The sequence below is a fragment of the Protomyctophum parallelum genome (assembly GCF_964188405.1).
Source record: "Protomyctophum parallelum genome assembly, chromosome: 6".
Classification (NCBI taxonomy): Eukaryota; Metazoa; Chordata; class Actinopteri; order Myctophiformes; family Myctophidae; genus Protomyctophum; species Protomyctophum parallelum.
Window position 1 is genome coordinate 25,083,332 of NC_139701.1, and position 20,000 is coordinate 25,103,331.

General features: G+C 44.1%; 1 protein-coding gene across 2 annotated transcripts in view; it reads left to right on the forward strand.

The window, feature by feature from the left end:
- Positions 1 to 20,000, forward strand: part of sh3rf1 (SH3 domain containing ring finger 1) — a 77,884-nt gene that overhangs the window by 2,018 nt on the left and 55,866 nt on the right. For both annotated transcript variants that reach the window (XM_083767355.1, XM_083767354.1), the window contains exon 2: positions 1 to 238. This exon is cut by the window's left edge and continues 288 nt beyond it. In XM_083767355.1, coding sequence (XP_083623481.1) covers positions 1 to 238 — 238 coding nt within the window. The remainder of the gene's footprint in view (positions 239 to 20,000) is intronic.

The following is a 20,000-nucleotide window of genomic DNA, read 5'->3' on the forward strand; positions in this document are numbered from 1 at the left end:
CTGCCCAGAGTGCCGCACGCTGGTGGAGTGTGCCGTGGACGAGCTGCCCAGCAACATCCTCCTTGTGCGGCTGCTGGATGGTATCAAGCAGAGACCCCGGAGGGCCGGACTTGGGACCGCGGTGGTCGCCAACGGTACATCAGGAGCCGGGGCCAGGGTGCAGGGCAGTGGACCCAGGGAGCAGGGTGTCCCAGGAGCACAGCCTCAGCGGGCCCAGGCCAAGAGCACCTTAGTCAGGGTCAGTAGCTACTGTGTGTGTGTGTGATTTTTTAAATGTGCCAGTGAGTGTGTATGCATGTTCCCATGGTTGGGGTCAAGCTTAAACAAAACAAGAGTAAATCTGTGTGGATTAACATCAGCATGTTGCATTACTGGTGCCTCTAGTCTTTGCTCCAGATTAACAGTTAATAGTGATCATAAAGTCAGCCAGCTGACTAGCGGCCCAGTCTTACGAACAACAGTGATTGAGAACATTTGTGAGTTGAGCCAACAAATGATTCCTCCCTATTTTTTGCAGCCTGGCTCCAGCATGTAAGAGAAGGGTCTGTGCTTTCTTAGTTTGCTGACGTTGGCATCTGCCAAGAGTCCGTTTTTCACTGAGAAGGACTGTTGTTGTGCAGTTTGTCTTAGTGTGTGAGAAATGGGTAGGGTGGGGCTATAGTTGCATTAAGCTGCTGCAGCCCTGATTCATAAGGTACAGTTAACTAGAGCAACAAAGTAGAAAATTGCTGTTTGCTTGGATCTATTGAGGGCAGTTTAAGAAGCGGAGAGCTGCATGACTTACCGATGCGGAAATGGGAATTATCGTCTTCTCCGTCCTTTCAGTAGCCAGAGAGAAAAACACAGGTTGACATGAAATGTGTGGGTGTGTTGTGCTCAATGCATACAGTACTTCAAACAGCCACGTGTAAGATGAGACCATGGCCTGATGCTGCCAGGTTGTTGTCATGACAGCTCTTGCTTTGCTGCTGTTTCTTTTTTCTTCAGCAAATCCTGATGTTTTTTCTTTCTCCTTTACCTGCACTCCTCCCTGAGAAAGTCAATACGCAGGTCTGCTTTTGTAATTGTTTTCATCATGTGTTCAAAGTTGTTGGTTTTGAAAATCATTGATACTAACGTTGATGATAACAACATGTGTTGGACTAGTTTTTTATTGTGTTCCCTTCCATGCGCTGGTTATGACATCCAAATGGCTTTTGTTCTGCATGCCACTGGATTTCTCTGAAACTGGACACCCCACGAGGTACACAAACTTTGTGCCATGGAAACATAATAAGGGCGGCAGTGCAAAAACTAGTATTGCTCAAAATAAACAACATGCTTGATAGAATCTACAGTTGTAGTTGTAGTAAATATCTCCAAAGCATCTTAGATTCTAAAACAGTGATGCTCAACCCAAGATTTTAATGTCAAGGACATCCTTGCGGTATCAATACAAGTCTATCTATTTGCGAAACAATGACAGAGTGGATCTTCATATCCGACCTTGTCCAATGGCATTCTCTGATTAATAACCTACCTAATGGACTTGGCTGAATAGAAAGGAGTTATTTAGTTCTCCCTGGTAAATGAAAGGCATTAGGTGTGGGTGTTTTCAGAGCCATAGATTTATGGGGTTTGCACGGTGCCAAGCAACTTAGGCAGAGGATTTTGTCTCACTGTTTCACAGTTTGGAAAGAAAAAGAAAATCTTCTGCATGAAAACCAGTGTTTGGCCACAGACACTTACCATTTGTATCTCTGAGACCCCAATGTACACTGTAAAATCCTCAGTGGTAATTTGTTTCACTCTGAGCGTGTACAAATCAAACCATGTTCCATTTGTACACTGAGTTACCGGACGTGTAAGGGTCCATTTTGGTTATTTAATAATTATGAATCATTTAGATGGGGGGATCCCCTCTATGACCACGTTGATAACCAGCGATTGTAAGATACTCCTGCACACACTAGGGCCCTTTTTTTTGTACAAAACAAACAAACAAACGCAGTGGCAAATTGTGTCTTGTTGCCATGCGGCCCAGGCCCAGCTTGACACAAAGGGAAGGAGGGCGAGCCAGCCGAGATGAAAAGATGTCAAGGTTCTTCCATGCAGGATCAGTGGAATGTCAAAGTGCTGATAATGTATCTGCCATGCCATGCAGGTACGAAGATCACAGGCCCTTGCTGTAAATGGCTACTGGGGGGGGGGGGATACCGTGGTATCACTTCTGAGGGCCTTGTGGTTGTTTCAAAGGAGCGGGCACGGTGGAATTTCCCTCTCCGCTACAAAACTCCTGTTTGTCAGGGGAGGTGGGCATGTTTGTGACTACTCTATTATTTGGTCCCTCAGCGCTGCTAGCATTGACAGCTGGTCACGATTCTCTGCAGTCAGTAGGATGAAAACACAACAATGATCTATACTCTAGACTAGACTCACTCTCCCTGTAACGCACACAGCCCTCTTAAATCAAAACACTTCTTTTACCAGAATCTATGTAATTGTGGAATACGAGTGCAGCAGGAGTGCATTCATATTCAAAATAGGGCTCGGTGATATGGACAAAATCAAAAGGATTGTGACGATAATATGAATGTTTTTAAAAACAAAAAATAGCCGAATTAGCCACTTTTTCCATATCACGGTTTTCAGATGTATGCAAAAAGATCCCAGACGATATCTAGTATAACATCACAATATCGATGTAATATAGATATGTTGCCCAGCCCTAATTCAAAAGCAGTTTCAGATTTGAATCCCCTTCCCCCCTGCCATTTCCTCAGATAATGTTGTGTAGCATGTCATGTCCTGGCCGTATAAAGACTTTACTGCCATCTCAAGGCATTATGCCGGCTTGCGGGAGAATGGGGAGAGACGCAGTGGCGTTGCAGGTGGAAGATGTCAGCACATTAAAAAGCTAGAGATCAAAGATTTCTGGGTCCGGGCCATGCCAGTTCACCAGCCAGCCACAGAAGTCCTGCTCCTTGGGGATGGCTTGCCTCACTGCTCGTGTTAGCTATGCACTGGGACCCCCCCCCCACCCCTCCACTGTGCTGTCTGCCTCCCAACCACGTTTTATTGTTACGCGGACACCTTCTGTTTTTTCCTTTGCCCGCGTCCAGAGGGGTCGAAGCAATTGCTTGGATTCTGCATTCCAGCTGAAACCCCTGCCTCCCTCTTACAGGCTCTTATCTGGTCAAAGGCTGGTCAGATGGGCTGGGGGGGGCTTTGGCCCGACAGATGCACAACAGGGTTTTGTTGCGGCTCCCCTCTGATCTTGCTGACTGACTGAAACGCATGTCAGGAGTGACGGACGCACAGGGAGGGGACTGTGTGTGTGTGTGTGTGTGTGTGTGTGTGTGTGTGTGTGTGTGTGTGTGTGTGTGTGTGTGTGTGTGTGTGTGTGTGTGTGTGTGTGTGTGTGTGTGTGTGTGTGTGTGTGTGTGTGTGTGTGTGTGTGTGTGTGTGTGTGTGTGTGTGTGTGTGTGTGTGTGTGTGCGGGGGGGGCAGCGTGGGTAGCGTGCGTGGGAGGGGGGTAGGGCAGGGTAGTGTCGACAGAAGGTGACGGGTGCTAAGTAAAAAGGTGTCAGTTGGAACCAAAGGGGAAAAATGTTAAGCTGGTAGCCTGGGTCGGAAGACTCGGAACCCCCCACCCTCCGACCACCATCACCAGTTCACCACCACCACTCCTAGCAGCAGTGAGCTACTAGCTTTAGTCTGATCGATTATGTTCTTAGCGATAAATCTATCGATAGATCTTTTTTGATGAATCGATAAGCGTGTTTATTTAAAAACGAATTCCTGTGAAAAATGAAAAGGGGAAAAAATATACTTTTAGTATACTTCGTACACTGGTGTCAAAAATAGGCGATCTACAAGCTGTCGCCATCACTGTCACCATGTGACTCTCCAAGGAGGCCCCCGGCACGTCTTTTGATGAGGGGGGGGCGCTGAATGCAGGGCTGTGGCTGAGCTGTGTGGACCTCCTCAACGGGCTCGGCTGAGGGCAGTGACTCACCTCCACGCCGATCACGTTACAGTGGATGTTTTGTCTTCCCTCCCTTTGTCCCCCCCTCGTCGTATTCTGTTCACAGAAAGATCCAGAGCAGATAGGAGCACGGTGGCATTTATCATGCGGGGGACCTGGTTAAAAGCCTTAAGGAACTGTCTGACAGGTCAGGGGGGGATCAGGGGTCGTGGGATTGGGGGGGGGGGGGGCGGGGGGCAGAAAAGAATTAGAAAGAGAGGTCGCATTGGATGTCTTCAATTATCATTCTGGCCCTCCGCAGAGCCCGGCCTGGCCTGCCTTGTGCGAGCGCTGGTTTATGATAATGGCTCTCTGTCATTAAATTTTTAGTGTTGCCTTCTCGTCAATGCAGTCGTCCATTAGCCACGCTGTGGAGTCTAGGACGCATTTTTTAAACCTGATACATGTGCGCTAATGTTTACCATAATAAAAATGTGCTGAACAATGGGCATAGATTACATTTTTTTTAATCTAGATTAATCTCACTGCGTTAATCTAGATTAATCTAGATTAAAACAGCTCATTTGAACTCTGCCGAAGGCATTCAAAATATGTGTACGCTACCTACATAATGACCAGAAGTAAGTCCTTGAGCCTGGGATATTAACAAAACAACTAGCCTATTACCTTTTTTATATTTCATATTGTGAGTTTGTAGAAGTGTTCAGTGTTGCCACGTCTAGTCATTATAAGCTACTTTGTATCTGTAAGTGTGTTAAAATATTGGTGGTCCTTGACATGAAAATGTTTGAGAACCACTGCTCTAAAACAACATTGGACAATGATGTTTGTCGGATTTTCTGACTTGATCTGGCCTGTTAACATTTTCATTGACCTGGTTGCTTGTTTCCCTCTCACAGTCACGAAATGTGGCAAAGCGGTGTTGTGGTTCCGTGGTTGTGATGCATGTACTGTATGATAATTTAGTTTAGCACACAACAGCAAGGAGGATGCATGTTTAACAGTATTTTGCGCAATGTATGTCCCAGAAGTTATGGATATGGACCCATCGCTGCCTCTTTCTTTACTATAAATGTAACGTGTTGCTGACTGTTTACTGTCCCTCTCACAGACTACACAGAGTGCACTGTCTACGTGCAGTCGCAGTGCTCCGCCTGGACTGCCTCCTCTCTCTCACACACACACACACACACACACACACAGCTTCCTGGCCGCTGCAGACCCAGAGGCTCTGTGCAGAGTGAGACCCAGCTCCCAGACCCAACTTTGAGAATAGATTAACGGCGATTCTTTTTTTTATCGTGCGATAATAGTCTCGCGTTAATGCAGCACGTTCACGCCGATAACGGCCCATCAGTAGTACATAGTAAAATCCATCCATTTGTTCTGTAACTCTGAGAGTCTACAAATGTAACCAAAATGGAGACTTATGGGTCCATTTGTAGTAACCCGTTTGTTTGTACTCTGAGTAGTAGTAAAATTAATTCTCAGGGTTTTATTTGTACAGTGTGTGTGTGTGTGTGTGTGTGTGTGTGTGTGTGTGTGTGTGTGAAAGACGGAGAGTGCGAACGAGTCTTTGTGTAGAGTTGTTGGGAGGTGAAACTCAACTGGGTTCTCAGGGATAGAATTAGGCCATTGTTTCCCCTCTGATAATAGGGCCTTGATACAACGGCATACTTTCGCCTTCTATTCGCTCTCAAGCTCTTTTTATAGCTCCTTTCAATCTTATTCCTCCTCACCATTACCTCCCCATCCAGCACATTCTATCAAGCAAACGAATGCCAAACAAAGCCCATTAATTAGGTCCGAGTCTTTTGGTTAAATGGATTTCAGTCCAATTTATTCCCTTTTTAGATGAATGTCTTTGTGGCGTTTTCCCCCCTTTTTTGCGATCATCTCAGTTCATCTCAGTTAGTTGATGTATTTCTCCCGAGAGAAGGAGGAATGCTGTTTATGGCTTCCTCATGTAAAAAAGCATCTCATTAAAATTCCTCCGCTCCTCCCTCCGTCTGAGGTCGATGAGTCACGCCGGCCCTCTTTGATGACATCATATTGTTGTCGGTGCACCCCCCCCCCCCCTTTCCTGGCCGTCTGGCTGACATCGGCCGGTGTCACGGAACCCCCTCATTACAGCCTTCTCTTCTCTGCCCGCACACTGGCAAGCACATACTTACTGCTCTCCACTGGGATTGTTTTTCTAGCGAGTCCAGGCCTATTCTTTCCTGCCCCCTCTACACACACACTCACACTTCTCTCTTCCTCGCCTCCTCTGTATTTCCCATGGAGGTTGAGTCGTCAGGGGACGGACCGTGACCCCACTGGACATTGTGTGCCAGCCAGGGAAGCATTTTGTTAAATTAATAGGGGAAACGCGATCTTAAGTATTGGGATTTAAAAAATATTCTTTACTTTTATTGTATTGTAACAAGGGACAACGTTTCTTTTCCCAAACTGTCTCTCCTGTTTCTGTTAATCATCTGGTTCCGTCCCTGCGTGTGCACATGCATGTCAAAAAATGACTGGTACCACGGTGTGGTACTGCGTTCTACGAGCGTGACACCACTGTGCGCACACACACACACACACACACACACACACACACACACACACTCTTATTTAACTTAAATCCATAAAAGATGGAGTTGCATAGTGAGAAGAATGTGACCACCTATCAAATATTGACACTTAAAATATTGTAATGCCACTTTGAAGCGACATGCCCAGTTGCCCAGTACCTCATTACTGCCTAATTTACACACTGTCATACGCCGGAGGCTTCAGTGGTGATCCTGTTCTGTGCACGCACACACACACGCACGCACACACGCAGTGGTGTCATGGTGATTTATTTTTCTGGTACCATAGAACGTCACGCGCACGCATGCCCGTGCGTGCGCGTGACGTCACACAGAACAGCTGCATAGCCTAAGCCTATTGTTAAATAGTGTATGAGAGTTTTAGACACACAAACACAAAAGTAGACTTAAAATAGTCAGACAAACATCTTTTCTGCACTAGTGCAAAACTAAAAGTTTGCTTTGGACGAATTAATCTGTTCTTTGATGGAGGAGGAGGCATTCTTCTTGTGTGCAGATTCTGCAGAACACCACAGCAGCAGTAGCCTATACTGGAGCCATAGCCTACTGCTATAAGTGTGCATGCTTACCATATAGGCTACGTGCGCTCGCGTATAAACAGTTAAAGCTGTTGTTATGCAAAGTAGTAGATATTTGAATTCGGCACCGTTCTGTCCCTGCGCGTCCACGTCAAAAACTTACTGGTACCACAGTGTGGTACTGCGTTCTACGAGCGTGACACCACTGTGTGAGTCTGTGTGTGTGTGTGTGTGTGTGTGTGTGTGTGTGTGTGTGTGTGTGTGTCGGCAGAGACGAGGCCATCGGCCATGACTCTGTGACCCCTTTCTGGGCATTTGCGTGCCAGGGGAGTTTTTCCCCCGTTGGTTTTGGTGTGTGTGTGTGCCACCTATAATGTTCTCTTTATGAGGCAGTGTTTTTCCACATGTGTCCTGGTTGTTGGTGGAGTTCCTCCTCCTCCTCTACGTCCAGGCCTGTAAAAGGTCTAATGAGATTACAGTTGATTAGACAGTGAGTCGACACAGCTCTGGGCTCCACCGCTCCACTCCACCGCCCTCTGCTCCTCTCACCGCTGACTGCTGACTCTCATTCTGGGAACCACAGAACACTTGTTATTTAATGCCTCCTACACTGTGTGCGTGCGTGTGTGTGTGTGTGTGTGTGTGTGTGTGTGTGTGTGTGTGTGTGTGGGTCGCGGACTGCCGGCGGTCCCGGATGACCCTTTTGGACTGCTGAATTTGAGTTTTCATCATGTTGTGGAATTGTTTTTTTCCCACAGGTCAGAAGTTCAGAACTAATGAATAATTATATTATTTTGTACAGCATGTCACACACGTTTACGGAATAATAATGTCGCTGCCTTTTGTCATTTAAATCGCACAGCCTAAAAGTCTCGCATTTCTCCACCCAGTATGTCTGGAGAAATCTAAATGCAATGTAGGCGTTGAGAGCAGATCCCTTAACCAACCTATGCCTACTATTGGAAACCAATCACATCACCGACCCAATAGAACAGCGTGTGTGTGTGTGTGTGCGTGTGTGTGTGTGTGTGTGTCTGTATGTCTGGAGCTAATCTCGCAAACTGCTGAACCGATCAATGCCAAACCTTGTATGCACACTGCCAGTAGGCCCCAAGTACCATGACTCACTTTTACATGTTTTACGTGTATATTTTTGAAAGATTAAATTTCATGTCATTGTCAATGTGGTCACGCTAAAACTATCCAGATTAGATATCATACATCACAGATACAGCATTAGACGAGTGACGACGACGTCACCCACTGCAAGTCCAAGAGACGTTTCTATGTGGATCCCGAGATCTACATCATTCCCTAGTGTTTTTATACTCTTAATTGTTTCCAGCCGGTTTTAGCAACGAAGGCTGGGAGATTGTCACCAGTCTCTCCAGTTGAGCGAGGTGTTCAGAGAGCGACTTGCGAGTCTGCTAAAAGCCACACATAAGACTTAGTTTTCACAATAAGGTCACCTGTGTTACTTATTTTCTCTGTTGACATAACATTGCACATTTCTCTGTGTTCCTCATTAAGTTCCAAGCAGGGCCAGTGGGCCCACCCATGCATGCAGACATGGGCTGCAGTGTGACACAGTTTCTTGCTCTGTAGTGTATATTAATGAGGGGGTTCTCAGGGTCGCGACCCCTCGGGGGGGGGGGGGGGGGGGGGGGGTAGACAATATTTCTTTTTGGGGGGGGGGGGGGGTCCCCAAATTATATATATTATATATACTGTATATCCTTCCTACTATAAATTCAGACATGTGTCTGCGTGCGTGCATGTACGGTTGTAATGCACAACTCGAGAATAGTTTTCCCCACAGACAGCACACACATTCCACACCCCCACAGTGCCTGGTATCGAGTCGGTCGGACCCACGGTTCTCCAGAACAACCACAAAAGGCTCTGCTCAGGCTCTGCCAGTAGGCCTAATGAGTCTAAGTCCCCTCACCTGTGCAATTCCCAGCCTCTGTCTCAGTCAATTGATTGCCATGGCAACCCCACACCTAAAAATGATGATTACTTAATAACCAGTAAATTTTTCACAGTCAATCAGTTTGCCCTCTTCACACACAGGCAGCCAGGCAGATACAGATCTCCATATACAGTATGGGCACAAAAGGGACACAGACTCTTAAAACGGGTGCTATGACAATGGGTATTATTTATTTATTTTTAACTTAAATTTGTATTAGTTTTACAGGACAGACAAAAAACGTACAGTACACAACAACACCACAAACATACAAAGAAAAGAAAAAACAAAAGAGAACAGAAAAAGAAAAAGACATCGACATTGCATTTCAAATTTGTTACATAAATGTATCTAGGCATTTACTATTGACTCTCATTCCCCCATACTCTTAAATATTGTCCATTTATACCATTTGTCCTCAATTTTTTCTTCCTGTAGTCTCAGACGGTGTGTCAGCTTCTCCATGAAATGTATCTCCTGAATCAAGTCCTCCCATTGCCCCTGTGTTGGAGGCTCCATCTGTCCCCATTTTCTTGTGATAGCTTTCTTTCCTGCAGCCAACAAAAAGTTTACCAAGTATTTATCCTCTCCTCGAATCTTACCCCCCATCAAGTTTCCTAAATACAGAACATCACACTTCATAGGCACCTCATATTCCAATATTTGAATATTTGAATAATTATATATCTGATCATGTTTCATCTTCCAAAAATCATCCATTTTGGGACATTTCCAAAACACATGTGAGTGATCCACATTTACATCCCCACAACCTCTCCAACATTGTATCTGTTGCTTCAACTGTTTACTCTTGATTCTTGGTGTTATAAAAATCTGCATAGATTTTTCCAAGAGAATTCCCTCCATATCCGTGAATTGGTAGTTGATTGGTGCATACTCCACATATGTGTCCAATCTTTTTCTGTAATTTCTATGTTTAGTTCTGCTTCTCATTTCTTTTTAATGTATTCCGTTGAATGACTCATCAGAGTTGTATATATTGCTGATATAATTCGAATCTTATTCCCCTTGTATATATTTTTAATAATTTGGACAATACCATTCCTCTATTACTCCATATTTTAAATTCCTTATCATACCCTGCAGGTTTAAATGAACTATCAAATGCCATCCATTTTAAAATCTTTATATCCACTTCTAACTTATAATTTTTTACTATTTTAAACCAGATCTCCAGTGTAAATAGGGTGATTGGATCCATACAGTGTTTTATTTTCTTAAACTTCTCCTTGTCTCCTATAATATTCTGAATGGGATGTTTGTTGAATTCCTTTTCCATATATTTCCATTTTGCTATATAATCTGGTTTACACCAACATCCTACATACCGTAACTGGGCCGAATAATAGTAAATTTTTAGGTTGGGAAGACAAACCTAGAGATCATTCTGTCCCATGTAATAAATTGCCCTTGTGGGACCTCTACAGGCAAGGACTGGAATAGAAAGAGCAATCTGGATAATACATTTATTTTAACTGCCACCAACCTTGAGTTCAGGTCTAGTGGCAAAGTAGCCCATCTTTCAATATCTTTTTTTATCTCCTGATTTAATTTTTCGTAGTTGGCTTTATATAGTGTGGACACATTTTTTGTTATGTTTATACCCAAATATTTAATACTTTTTTGTTCCCAATTAAAGTTGAAGGCTCCCCTTATAGATGCATTTGGAGCATAGTTTAAAGTCAAAATCTGTGTTTTGGCTATGTTGATCTTGTACCCTGACAAACGACCAAATTCTTCTAATACCTTGCTTAAATGGGGAGTGAGTCATTTGGTTTCTGGAGGAAGGCAATTACATCATCGGCAAAAAGTCCTATCTTGTGTTCGCTACCGTTTACCGTCACCCCTTGTATACCTTCATTATCTCTCACGGCTTGTGCTAAGGGTTCAATAAAAAACGCGAACAACGTAGGCGAAAGACAGCATCCTTGCCTAGTCGATCGTTGTAGGTTGAATTTCCCAGACAAGCTCCCATTCACTTTAATTCTAGCCGTAGGTTGTTGGTATAATGTTTTTACACATTGTAATGCTTTCTTATTGAACCCAAATCTTGTCAATACAGCGTAAAGGAACCTCCAATTGACCCTATCATATGCAGCCTCTGCATCAACACTCACTAATAGAGTGCTTGTTTTAGTTCTCTGTGCTTGATCTACAACGTGTATAGTTCTCCTTACTTTGTCATGAGTTTGGCGACTGACTATGAAGCCTGTCTGATCCTCGTCCAAAAGCTCGTTGGCTATGTTCGCTAACCTTCTAGATATAATCTTGGTGTAAATTTTATAGTCCACATTCAAAATGGATATGGGTCTATAGCTCCCACATTGCTCTTTATCCCTTCCTGGCTTTGGTATCACTGAGATTATTGCTTCGGACCAAGATGGTGGTATTTTATGTTTGTTTAGGGTCCAATTAAAGGATGCTACCAGCATAGGTATCAACTCTTCTCTGAACATTTTGTACCACTCCACAGGGAACCCATCACTTCCTGGTGATTTATTATTTTTAAAGGAACTAATTGCCTCCATAATGTCGTCTGCTGTAATATTAGCTGTTATTATACGGTTCTGCATTGCCCCTATATTTGGCAGGTCCAGCTGATCTAAATATGTTTTCATTTCTTCTTCCTCTGCCTGTTCGGGCTGTGTATTATAGAGCTCCTCATAGTACTGTTTAAAAACTCTCTATTTCCTCTGGTTCAGTTGTTAATTTCTTGGTTTTAGGGTCTCTGATTTTGCTAATATTGCTCAATGTCTGTTGCTTACGCATACGTTTAGCCAATAATTTAGTGGCCCTTGCCCCGGCCTCATAATAGTTTTGTTTTACATATTTACTTTTCCTTTCAATTTCGTCTAATTGGGCCTCCTTTATTTTAATTTTCAAGTCTTTAATATTTTTATATATTTCCTCATTTTTTGTCATCTGGTATTCCTGTTCCAATGCCCTTAAATCTTCATTATCTTTCTTATAAGTTATTAGTTTAGCCTTCTTCATTAATGCAGTCTCCACTATCAATTTACCTCTCATGACAGCTTTCATAGCGTCCCATACTATAGTCGGATCCACTTCCCCATTGTTATTTTCCTCAAGGTATGTATTCAAATCTGTCCTGACTTTCTCTTTTCTCACTTCACTGTTCAACATACCCATATTAAGTCTCCACGCTGTCTGCCTCTTCCTATTATTTAAACCAATTTTCAAAAGCAGTGGGTTGTGGTCCGATAGATCTGCCCCTCCTATCTCACATTCCTTAACTCTGTAACTATCACCCTTATTCACAAAAAATTGGTCGATCCTAGAATGGACTTTATGTGCAGCAGAGTAATGGGTGAAGTCCATATCTGTCGGGTGGAGTCTTCTCCATATATCTACCAGCCCCATCTCACTCAATGACGTGTTTACAAACTTAGCTAAATGTGTCTTGCTTCTTTTCTTACTTGTATCTTTTTTATCACATAAAACCACATTTGTGTCCCCTCCTGCAATCAAAATACCCTTTGTTTCCACAGCTATAACGTCAAACATGTCTTTAAAAACTTCTTGTCACTTTCTGGCGGTGCATATATGTTTACTAAAGTTACCGGTTCATTATCTATTCTCCCCTTCACAATAATGTACCTCCCTTCTTTATCTTTAATCTCCTTTTCAAAATCAAAGTTGACTGTATTATTATAACTCCTCTTCTTTTCCCGTTTTTGTATGAACTATAATATGAGTTCCTATAACCAAACCTTTTTAGTTTATCATGCTCCGTTTTGTTTAGATGAGTTTCTTGTAGAAAAAAGACCTGCATTTTTTCTTTTTTCAATTTTGTCATGACCATTTTTCTCTTAACTGGTGAATTCAACCCATTTACATTCAGCGACATTATCCCCAACCTATTAGACATTGTTATTCCTTATGGTTCCCTTCATATTTGTTTCCTGCCTAGTTACATTACAGTATTTGCATCCGCTTGTCGATAAAAAAAAACATAAAACACAAAACACACACATAGCTTCCAAACACCAAACATCCGTGACCCTTAAACCCTCATATAGGGGTGAGGGGACAGTCCCCGTCTTGCACGAGGGCCCCTACCTAGACAAACTAGTACTAATCTCAACCTGTGAGTTTCCCCAGTGCCTAGCCATTCCCTACCTAATTAAGCAAACCCCTCCAGTTGGTACATTTAAATGTAAAAAAATATTAATGAAGCCCTAGTTAACATATTCCCTACAAAGAGTTGGTTATGTACAAATAAAACAATATATATGGGGTTTCAATCTTACTTAGAAATGAACCAAAGTGTTATATATATGGCACCCTCTGTATATCCATTTATCTTTCTTTTCCTTCCTTTCTTTCTTTCTTAAAAATAAAACCAAACAGAAAAAGCCCTTCTTCGCCTATTTACCCCCCTCCCTCATTCAACCCAACTCTATGTTACCTCTTTTCACAGCAGAAATCACGTCCTATTTCCTCATAAACATTCGTAGGCTGTCCTTAGCTCTCCACGCCGCTCCTCGCCTCTTTTCCACCTTCCTCCCCTCCGGCTCCCACCGTTGTCCCCCTTCAGCTCGTCGCCGCTCTCTCTCCACCCCCGCGACTCCCGAGCCCTCCGCCTCCACCTCCGCCGATGCGCCGGGTCCCGCTGCCGAGTCGCGGCTGGATTCTCCTTCCATATAGCCTCTCTCCTCCATGGCCTGGGCGACGTCCTCCGCACTTCTGTACGTCTTCTCACCGTCAGGCCACTGTATCCTCATCTTCGTGAACGGCGTCTGGAACCGGATTCCTTTTGCTTTCAACCTTCTTTTGAACGGAATATAGTCCTTTCTCTTCTTCACAACTTCGGGTGGGTAATCGTGATCGAAACCGAGCTGTTTGTCTCCTATTTGTATTTTCGCCTCCCAGGCTTTTCTCAGCACCAATAACTTCATCTCGAATTGAAGAAAGTTTGCCACAATGGATCGTGGTGTTGCAGACGGGTGAGTAGGTTTCTGAGACAGTGCACGGTGTGCCCTCTGTAGCTGGAGCTGAGTCCCTGCTGGTAGCTCAAGCTCTGTGCGAAACAGCTGTTCCAAATATTGAATTACAGTGGTCCCTTGTTCACTATTTTCTGGGCAGTTGAATACACGAATATTATTCCGTCTTGATCTGGCCTCGGCATTCAATTGTCTTTCTTGTAGTTGTTCAATCTGGTCCACCAGTGTCATCATGGCCTCGGTCGCTCCCGTCCTCCACCTCTGATATCCGTGTCTGCGCCTCGGCCATGTTCGTCTTCTGCTCCGTCACCTCCTCGTCTTGTCGTTGTAGCTCCCGGTCCACTATTACACGATAGTTTGCGAATTCTTCCTTCATTTCCCTCTTCAGTTCTTCTTTAAACTTAGCCAGCTCCTGTTGTATGCCTTCTTTAAAAGTCTTTAGCTCTTTGGTGATTTCAGCGAGCCCGGCCCGTATGACTTCGGCGCAGTTCTCCACCATGCTGTCGGTGTTTTCTTTCACTCCACTCCCGTCGTCGTTTTCTTTAGTTTGTTTATCTGCTTTATAACTTTGAGTTATCCTACGGCTTCCTTGTCGTTCACCACTCATTTCGTGTCATACCTTTTCCATTTTGAATCTGTTTTTCCGTGGTTATTTTAACTTATCATGTCCAACTTTGGGGAGCTCACTAATCAAGCAGCTCCTTCCTCCTCCCATCCTCGACAATGGGTATTATTAGGTGCCCATTGTTCTCAAGTAGGGCGGTGGCCGAAGGGCACGAACAGGTCTAGTATATATATTTCGTATTTTCTTTTTGCAACTGAATGGCTGGAAAATGGAAATTAAGAGTTTACATAGTACACACACAGTGCATGCATAAACTTTCCTTAATGATTATATCTGGTTTCAATATTCATTTATGATATATTTCAGTCAGTTTAGCGTGAATTAGGTCCTAATTTTTCAATAAATGATAGCAGTAAATGGGTTAATGATTATATCTGGTTTCAATATTAATTTATGATATATTTCAGTCAGTTTGTATTGCTGGTGGGGAGGGGGGCGGGGCAGGGGTTTGCGAGGCATGGCCAAAGCATTTCCGGGGGTCCCCAGCCAAAAACGTTGAGAACCTCTGTATTAATGCACCGCTCGAATGGCCTAGAACAGTGGTTCTCAAACTGTGGGTCGGGGGTCGAGAGTCGGGAGGGGGGGGGGGGGGGGGGAGGGTACAGGTGATTTGCTTAATGTGCAACATAGTTGTCTCAGTATTTAAAACTGGTCCCTGTTTTTTCTTTTTAACAACACCTTTGGGGAAAGCAGGTGGGTCCTTGCTGATAGGCGGCATAATCACAGTTTAAGGTGGGGCCGTGTGGTGCTACGTATGTGAATCCTTGATAGTTATTATCTGGTGCCACAGGTCATAGTTCTAAAGGATAGAGAGCGGACCGGGAGCGACAGCCCCGTCCCCTGCTATTCATTTCAATGGAAGTTGCGCCATAGCGTTTTGAAGCACCCGGAGCACTCTACTTCCGCATTTTTTCAACATTTGTTGTCCAAAATGAGGGACATTTTGGGCCACCTGCAGTTCCAGCTTTGACCACTACGTCTCGGCGGCTACAACATTGGCCAGCCGCTCTGGGGGCTTGGGTGAGATGCCAGTTAGTTGGGGGAATAGCTAGCGAAATCCTGATTCATGCCATTGCTGAGTCGTACGGAGGTGCACAGTGCCAAAATTAGACTATAAAGCTCACAACGCGTATCGATGCGAGCTTGTAGATTGCTATGTATATGCGTGGGAGTATAATTTATGAGGCATGGCGGCGATGGCGCTAGTAAGAATCTCTTGAGTGCCTACCAAGAGCACTCTAATTAGTTGTAATACTTTGTTGAGTTGTTGGTGGGTATTTTACACTTCATCCCAAACAAAAAGCCTGTCTTTATAGAATTACAGTTAAAATATGTGCGTGTTTCAGTAAAAGAAGAGTTAAATAAAGCACTGAACATGTATTGCTAACTGTACTGTTTTCCACCAAGATATTCAGCAATTTTCCTTGTATCAACAATTACCCCTCCACTGTGGCAGATGCCTTCTCTTCTGAGATTTCGTCACAGTTTTTGGAAGTTTACCCACATCTGGCATTTTTGGATCCGCAGCGTGAATCGTCAGTGTGCGAGCTCTGGGTAAATAATGTGTGTGTGAATTCCCCTGCTCAGGTCCTCACACTCGGTTTTCCATAATTCCAGGGCAGAGAAATGAGAAGACATAATCATGTGATTAAGGTGCAGTCTGGGCTGTCTCCCTCATTATAGGGTAACACTGCTTCACCGGCAAGAGGGTGTGTGTCTGTGTCTGTGTGTCTGTCTGGTTCTGAGAGCCTTCAAGATTTTCCAGGCCAGACACCAGTGAGCAAGAGTTTTGTCAAACCCCCTCTAACCTCTGTGTGTGTGTGTGTGTGTGTGTGTGTGTGTGTGTGTGTGTGTGTGTGTGTGTGTGTGTGTGTGTGTGTGTGTGTGTGTGTGTGTGTGTGTGTGTGTGTGTGTGTGTGTGTGTGTGTGTGTGTGTGTGTGTGTGTGTGTGTGTGTGTGTGTGAGTGAGAGGAATGCCATGATTGGTGGTGACAGGTCACTGTTGCTTGCTCCTCTACACTGCGGGGCTTGTCTGGTCTCGTCTCTTACCTGCCAGCTCATATTCTCCCACTTGTTCCACTACCTCCTTCTTCTTCTTCCCGGTCTATCCTTCTTTGCATCTATTCCCTGTCTGTGTGTGTTTGCAACTTTGCATGATCGTTCTATTCCTGCCCGGTCTCTGTTGCTTTGGCGTCTGGCACGTATGAATCAGGTGTACCTGACCATTATGACTTGTGTGTGGTGGGGTTTTTGTATTTGGTCTCCCTATTTTCTCCCCTATACTTTGGTATACTCGATGCCATTGGGTGGTGAAGTTGCATCATTTTAGCATTTTTTTTATTTGCTGCGTTTGCGTTCACACTGTTGCGTCAAGCGCAGCAGAGAACTGCACTTTATAAATACGTTCAATGTTTAAACAACAGTGAAATCTATGGTGATAAAAACATAAAATTAATACTTACTGGACGTTACTGCACGTGTGTGAGACAGACAGTGTAAAATGAATACGATGTTTACAATATCAACATATAACATTATTATGCAGATAAAAAATATTATGCACACGTTAGCTACAGTTATTTTTTAAATGAGATGAAAGTACCCACTCCCCACACACAGCGACAGTGCTCCATCCATATTTACGCATGGCACAGACAGACATCCGCCACATTGTTTACTTCATTTCCTTTATTTTATACGAATTGCATTCACACCTGCAGTGAATCGAAGTCGGGTGTGCTTGGAAGTGAAGAGAAACCCCAATTATTTTGCAAAAAAACTAGAATGCATTCGTTTGCTGCACACCAGAATTCGAATGAGCCATCACACCTGCCAAACGAATCTTTCCGACAATATGGATACGTTTTAATCGCAGTAAAAGATCCTGATGTGAAGGTGACCATAGTGAGAGACATTTAGATCCTGTGTCTTCCTGGTTTGACACGACTGCTTTACAACAAGTGCTACTTGCTGGAGATCAAATTTCAATCTCTCCCCTGAGCAAGCAGGCACTTGAGACCCGGAAAGGTCAGCTTTAAGGCGAGGGTTGGGAAGTATAGATGTAGCCAATAGGCCAGAGCATGTTCAGTTTTATTATGATTATGTAAAAACAAAACAATGTCTTAAGTATTGGGGTTGAGTAATGGGATATCATTTAATTTTTTTGTTATTGTAATTTCTATTGTAAGAAATAGAAATGGTAAGTTTGTAACATTGTAAAAACAGACATGTTGTATCCTGTTTATACAGTAGTCTGACATAATCAATTAATAAAATACAGTTACATTGTTGAAATGTGATAATCTGTCAAATGTTGACACTTGGCGGCTCATAAATAGTGTCACCCAGCACCTCATTAATGCCCAATTTATGCTCCCATCATAGGTTGTTGTACCATGCTGAAAATTGCAGATCTACAAGCTCACAATGCGCTGTGAGCCTGTAGATCTGCTGTTTTCGTCACAGGACACCAACTAAGGATAAATGATGCTTGAGTGTTGATGCTAGTGAGCCAGAGCGAGGCAGTGAGGCGCCAGAGCACCTGGAAGCCCTCTGGGGCAGAGTCACTTGCACCCAACCGGAGTTTGGCTTGAAGACGCCCCCCTTTTTTCATGTTTGCTTGGATGTGCCGAGGATCACACAGCCATAATTGGGAGTGTAAAAGTTCACTCCTGTAACTCGCTCCGTGTGCGGTGTATCGCATGAACCCGGCCTTGTGTACGCTCCCGTGTGCGACGTATCGCATGAACCCGGCCTTGTGTACGTGCTTTGTTTGTGATGGTGTGTTAATACCGCTTGTGGTTGCCAGTTGTCGTAACAGCAAACTCTGGGTGGTCCCAGTTTACTGGCATCCCTCATCCCCACGTCCCATCCCCTGCCAAGCTCCGACAGCAATGACAATAGCCAGGGGGGGGCCTGACCTTGTTTTTACCTCAGTATATCACACCTGTGCTGGCCTGGCCAGCCAAAGTCTTTTTTAAACTGCTTGTGTACGTGTGTGGTCCACTGGCTTGGATCTTTCTTTTGATACAGATTTTCTGCTCCGACTGGCTAATTTTATGGCTCAGATTGTGTCAGCCTATTCGCCACAAAGGATATACGTTCATGTAAAACGTGTGTTGTTTTTTATGACAGTACTGTATGTCCTTTGCGGTGATTATTCCAGGGGTTCTCAAAGTGGGGTCTGGGGAACCCCAGGGGTCCTTGAGAGAGTTTCAGGTGGTCCCCAGCAAAATGAGTGAATCAAAATCAGTTCCACCACTTTAACAAGGCCGTAGCTGAATGGGTGGAGAGCCCACTTGGGCCAGGTTCCCAGTTTCGATTCCTAGGCATTGTATCAAGGTATCCCGAGCAAAAAACGTACACGCATAACTGGCACGAAATAGTTTCAGGTGGGGGTCCGTGATGACGGAGCTAACCTGTGTGGCTTAAGTATATGTCGACACGTACTGTATGTTCGGAATGGATTCTTTTGACTGTTTTGTCAGCTGTGTGACAGCATGTCCATCCATGGTGGCCCCAGTGCCCCACCCACCTCTATTCCCAACTTGACCCTCATACCTTACCTCCCCTCCTCCACCCCCCAATAACTTCCAACGGAGCAGTTTGACCCCCCGACCCTCCATGTTGTGATTTTCGTTTTGGGGCCAGGATTGGTCATCCATGGGCCATTGGCATGGTGGCATTTTAAGTACTAAGTTCCCATCCCTGGGGCTGACTTTGGCTGATTCAATGTCATTTGACCCCTTGACCTCTGGCACCCTCAGGGGCCACAAATGGCCCTGAATGAGCTGAGCAGAGGAGAGACTGTGGTTCCTCACAATGGTGGAAGAAGTACTCGCACTGTTTTACTTAAAAATAGCAATACCACTAATATAAGAAGAAAAAAACTAATATAGGCCTTAAATAATATATTTAAAATAAAAATAAAGTATAACATTTGGTTAATGTATGTGCTGTACTACTAATCTAAAACCTACAAAGTAACCTATCTTAAAGTAACCAGACAACTAACTATTAGTATTTGACTCTGAGATTTAGTTACGTAGAAGTATAAATAAGTGTGAAATGCTCAAGGAAAGTAAAAACACCATGACGTTGTACTTGAGTATAGAACTTTCCACCGCTGGTTCCTCACTGCTTGGACCGGTTCTGTTGCTGGACTGTGTTGTTTTTAATATTTATAATTTTTATCCCACAATTTTGTAACCCATTTTTCACCCCTGTGTCAATTATCTAATGTGATCCTGGGCTCTACACACCCTCCGCCAACTTGGGGAGAGCAACGGACTTGAACTCATGCTTCCTTCATGCCTGAGTGTCCAAGTTGCTCCTTT